The 5403-nt window shown below is 40.4% G+C and overlaps 1 protein-coding gene across 1 annotated transcript; it reads left to right on the top strand.

Annotated features, from left to right (window-relative positions):
• The first annotated feature begins 2833 nt into the window (after nucleotides 1–2833).
• LOC133720753 (BAHD acyltransferase DCR) lies at nucleotides 2834–4545 on the top strand. Its single transcript, XM_062147220.1, has one exon. The coding sequence runs from the start codon at nucleotides 2905–2907 to the stop codon at nucleotides 4306–4308; it is 1404 nt and encodes a 467-aa protein (XP_062003204.1). The 5' UTR covers nucleotides 2834–2904; the 3' UTR covers nucleotides 4309–4545.
• Nucleotides 4546–5403: the final 858 nt, after the last annotated feature.

Raw genomic sequence — 5403 nt, 5'->3', positions numbered from 1 at the left:
GTACATTCTTTCTTTCGAGCTACACAAAGGAAGAATCAAAAGTTGATTCCCAAAAATTATCCGAACTCCCATAATTAAAGAAGTAAGTGATTTTAATTTAGTTAGATAAGGTTAAAAAATAAAAACACAATCTACCTCCAGATTCACGAACGATATCAGAAAATGGATTAACTGTTAGTCTGTTACCTACATCATGCCCAGACGCCCAGTGTCTTATTAGGGTTTTAGGATCAGTTAGGATCTAATGGGATAAAGCCAGGTGGTTTTGACTGCATATTTGACTTCTGTCAATTTCACTTCACTAAAGTCTAATCCTAGCTCTAAATATATAAAAATGGCACCTAGCCAATGGAACTTTGACAGGCATGTCCTTGCGACTTTGTCCTATAATTTCAGTAGTATACATTATTTTGTTGGCACTGAAACAGTGAAACCTACTTTGAGATTTCCCATCAATGGTGGAGAAAAGTTGTGAATAATTCGTCCTATTTCTTAATCAAACAAAAGTTATATAATATATTGAACAAGATCGAACCAAATTGGCACCAGCTATTACATTCTCAGTTATCGTTCAATCCAAAAGTCCTTATCCATCAAAGCAGACATGTTTTGTCAGATCATTAGATCTTGCTTAGATATGTCCAGGAGCACTATAAATAATTTTATATATCAAGTCATTTGGAAGATCCGAAGATCATTATCAGTAACTGATCAATTTCGAAGGCTAAACATCACCTTCTAAAAACATTCAATGAACAATGTTGATAGAAGTTCCCTTTTTGACAAGTAACAGTGTTAGATATCATGTACTCATGTAGAACCTAGATTTTTTTTTTTTTTGATATTTTAATTTAGTTTATTTTACACCAAGATTTTCATATAATTTGTATCAATTTTAGAATTTTTTGTCTTTATGTCAGTCAATGATTTCTGTAGCTCACCAAGCTCTAGCTGTAAGTTCCAAACTCTTGAGGAATTCAAAAACTCTAAAGTAAACATATCTTATTGTTCTTCTGTTATTTTGATAAGAGAAATAGATATGCAGATGACCATAAGAGAGTTTTTGACCGAGACCACACTAATGTCTCATTGAGTGTTAAGATTTGTTACTTGTACAAGGATAGTAGCATTAATTACGGATAAAATCCATAGCTTGCACTCTAGACTCTAGATCAAGAGAAGTTTTGACTACTCAACCGACTAATTTTCATGTCGACAACAGGCCTAGTATGTGAGGAGTCTCTTTCAAATTTCAACTTAGCTTGCTCTATCTAAAGATAGGTCCATCAAGTTATGTATATCCATGTTCACAGGGGTGCAAAATCTTTTCCGATAGTTACTTTAAGACTTGTTGTTGGCACTTTCTCTTTACACTTTCTGTTTAGCGTTAGAAGTTTAATAATTTCCAAAACAGAACAAAAGAGGGATTGTTGAGAGATGTATCACAAATGGCAAATTAAGCAAACACTATCTTCGCGTTTAACACGGTGTTTACCTTCATTAGGGGTCAAAGGAATCGGGCGCAGTATTGAATGCAGTGATGTCAATGGCAATGGCAAAAGCGAAAAGAGAACATGTTCAGGAGCTTCCTGTTAAAGAGCAAAATTGTAGCACGTGTGACTTTGTATGTACATCTTTGTTTGATGTGATCTAGCATGTGAAAAAAAATCTAATCTCTTTGTACATAAAATGTGTGGATAGAAGCCACTAATGACAGAGATGGGTTTGTTAGCTAGGGCAAAGTGTTGTGATATGTGAGAACAAGCAGGACCCTAGTTTATATTTTAAAGAAGCGATTACAAGTGATTACGCATTCAGCATATAGTTAAGATCTGTTTTTCACAACATATGAGTGACTTTCAACCGTAAATATCCATAACCTCGTATTTAGAATTAAGATCGGCTCAGATTACAGAGATATCTCAAGAGATACCAATGATTGAGGCACATAACTTTTAAATCCCAATGAAGTAGGAGATCTACATGAGAATGCACACCATTTTATTTGTTAAATAAAAATCTAGGTATTATTCCCAAAGATCTTGGCCTTCACATGAGTCATGAATCACTGAAGATTATATATGAAAACCCCATGCAGCTAGTGACTAATTCTAAATATATTAAAGCCCGTGGCACTGTTTATAAGGGCATGAAAAGACGATTTACCCTTTATTTTTCGTGATTTACAGTTTGCCATTTCATTGTTTATTAATTTGAAGGACGGTTTTGCCCCCTGCTTTTGATTGAAATTACAACCCTGTCATATCCTTTCATTTTTTTTTTTAAGAGAAAATAATTCTGTTTTGTATTTGTAAATTCCTACAAATCATTGAAAAAATTTATTTTTTTGTTGTATCCCATTTGTTGCTAATATATTATTAACAACAAAATAAATTTTATTCTAAGCGGTGTCGATTTTTTTAGATTGTGAGTATTCATCTATTACATATAAAACTTGAAAAAAAATAAACCGGCAGGGTCAGTTTGCTAGCATGTGATCTAATACCTACAAAATTGATCTTTTCAGATGTGCAGTATAACCATGCCTACAACATTCTGGAGCAGCCCGAACTCCTAAGCTAATCCTCTCTTTTGTGTGACTAAACAATAACACCATCCTCCATCATCCACGTGTCCTTCTCTAACAGTAGCCTTGCATACTTTTTTTTTTTTATCAGCTGTCTCATACATTGTTTGTAGTAGAATATTACTATAAACTCATCCATAATATACGTAATTTATAGAGAAAACGAAGAACAGGCCAAAAGAAAAAAGAGAAGGTAGGAGGCAAGTTCATGAATCCAACCCCATGTCCTCTCCTATATAAACCCCTCACTACTCAACTAGCTCAGTCACACTCACACAAAATCTCAATCCCAAACAAATCCCACCCAACCAATCAAAATGCCTTCATCTTCTTCTTCTGTGACTGTGGTTTCAAAATGCACAGTTTATCCCAACCAAAAATCCACAATCAAATCCCTCAAGCTTTCGGTCTCAGACCTTCCCATGCTCTCCTGCCATTACATTCAGAAGGGAGTTCTGTTTAATTCCCCACCTTACTCCATCAACGACCTTGTCAATTCTCTCAAGCAATCTCTCTCCGTTGCCCTGACTCACTTCCCGGCTCTCGCCGGCCGTTTCGAGACGGACTCCGACGGGTACGTCCACATCCTCTGCAACGACGCCGGCGCTGATTTCATCCAGGCCAAGGCCAAACACCTAACCGTCGACGGCGTTCTGCCTCCTAATTGCGACGTCCCTCATTGCTTCAAAGAGTTCTTCACCTTTGACAGGACCATTAGCTACTCCGGCCACCACAAGCCTTTGGCGGCCGTTCAGGTCACCGAGCTCGCCGACGGCGTCTTCATCGGCTGCACTGTCAACCACTCCGTCACCGATGGGACCTCCTTCTGGCATTTCTTCAACACCTTCGCCGAAATAAACAGAGGCGCCATGAAAATCTCCAAGTCGCCGGACTTGTCCCGCGACACCGTCTTCAACTCTTCGGCGGTGCTTCGTGTCCCGGAAGGCGGCCCTAAGATCACCTTCTCCGGCAACGAGCCGTTAAGAGAGAGAATTTTCCACTTCACTAGAGAATCAATTCTGAAACTGAAATTCAGAGCCAATAACAACGCCGCCCGTAACGGCTTCTCCGAATCCGCCGAGATTTTCGGGAAGGCACGCAACGACACCTGGAATCTCGCTCCCCGAGACAACAACGGCTCCGCCAAAGCACCAACGGAAATCTCGTCCTTCCAGTCGCTGAGCGCGCAGCTCTGGCGCTCGGTGACACGTGTCAGGAGCTTAGACAGGTCCAAACCGACGACGTTTCGGATGGCGGTGAACTGCCGCCACAGGCTGGAGCCGAAGATGGACTCGCACTACTTCGGGAACGCGATTCAGAGCATCCCGACCATCGCCACCGTCGGCGATCTCCTATCTCATGACCTGCGCTGGGGGGCTGATCTGCTGCACAAGAACGTGGTGGCGCACGACAGCGACACGGTGCACCGCGGCGTAGAGGATTGGGAGAGCGCGCCGAGGTTGTTCCCGCTGGGGAACTTCGACGGCGCTTCAATGACGATGGGGAGCTCGCCGAGATTTCCGATGTACAACAATGACTTCGGTTGGGGGATGCCCTTGGCCGTAAGGAGCGGTAGGGCTAATAAGTTCGACGGTAAGATATCGGCGTTTCCGGGACGAGAGGGGAACGGAAGCGTTGATCTGGAGGTGGTTTTGGCGCCGGAGACGATGGCGGGGCTGGAGTGCGATGAGGAGTTCATGCAGTACGTAACTGTGGTGTGAGCGGTTTTTGTTCAAATTACCGTTAATGTTTGGGGGGTGTTGAAAGTTTGAAATGGGGTCAAAACTCGTTGATGGATTTGAACGGTTGTGATGAGACGTGAAACAGCGACGTTTTGCCAATTGGTGTTGTGATGTGTACCATATAATTAGATTTATGTATAATTAATCCCCGGTGTTAATTAAGTACCACGTGACGAAATTTGCAAATAATCCAATGACTTATGATGGAGTTCCTAATTTCTGTCTTTGATTATTATGTGTTTGTACCAAAAATGTGGTTCAACTACTAGTGGAGTAGAAAGTAGGAACGAAATGGACTGATCATTAGGCCTAGCTGTCTCTGGGGATTCGCTAGGAATCTTCCTTATTTGTATGAGTACCTAATCATATTAGTGTTTTTTGTTATAATTAAGCGAAGATGATATGTACCATCTTTGGGAATATGTAATGTACTTTAAATTATTCAATAATAGTTAGATTCTAGAACAAGTAAATCGAATGATTGAAAATCAAAACCATCAGATGCTCTGTAGAAGTTCTTGAGTTAACTCACTACACCAATAACAATAATTAGAGACGGATAGAAATCGCCAGTATAACCTTTAGGGCGAGTTTGTTACGTAAGATTGGATGAGATTGAATATCCTCATCTAGTGTAACAGAATCTATTCGGTGTCTGGGGCAATAACAGGAACTCTATTAAATAAGACTCTAAAATTCTAAAAACTCCCCAACACCTTCTATCACAATGACACAAAAAATCATGGGATTGTGGAAGCCTTGTTCTACTCTTCGCTTTAGTTCATCATTCTCTCATCATCCTCACCTCCTTATTCAACTATGTCTGGATCGTTAGGCTTTCAATTTATTCTCACCGATTCCTTAATTTCTCTATAGAAAGGGGTTTCTGATTCTTTAATCGCCCCCTTTCTCTCTCTATCTCTCTCTTCGATTTCATATCAGGTCAGCCACTGGCAGATCGCGACTCCACTAGATACATATCAATTTCTATCAGATCAAATACATATCAATTTCTCTCTCTAAGTTTATGCCGGCCATTCTGATTAGCAAGCCAAACAATCGCTTCTGGAAAGC

The sequence above is a fragment of the Rosa rugosa genome, chromosome 7 (genome assembly GCF_958449725.1).
Source record: "Rosa rugosa chromosome 7, drRosRugo1.1, whole genome shotgun sequence".
In the NCBI taxonomy this organism is placed as follows: domain Eukaryota; kingdom Viridiplantae; phylum Streptophyta; class Magnoliopsida; order Rosales; family Rosaceae; genus Rosa; species Rosa rugosa.
Note: the sequence above shows the minus strand (reverse complement) of the source record. Positions and strands in the feature narration are given on the sequence as shown.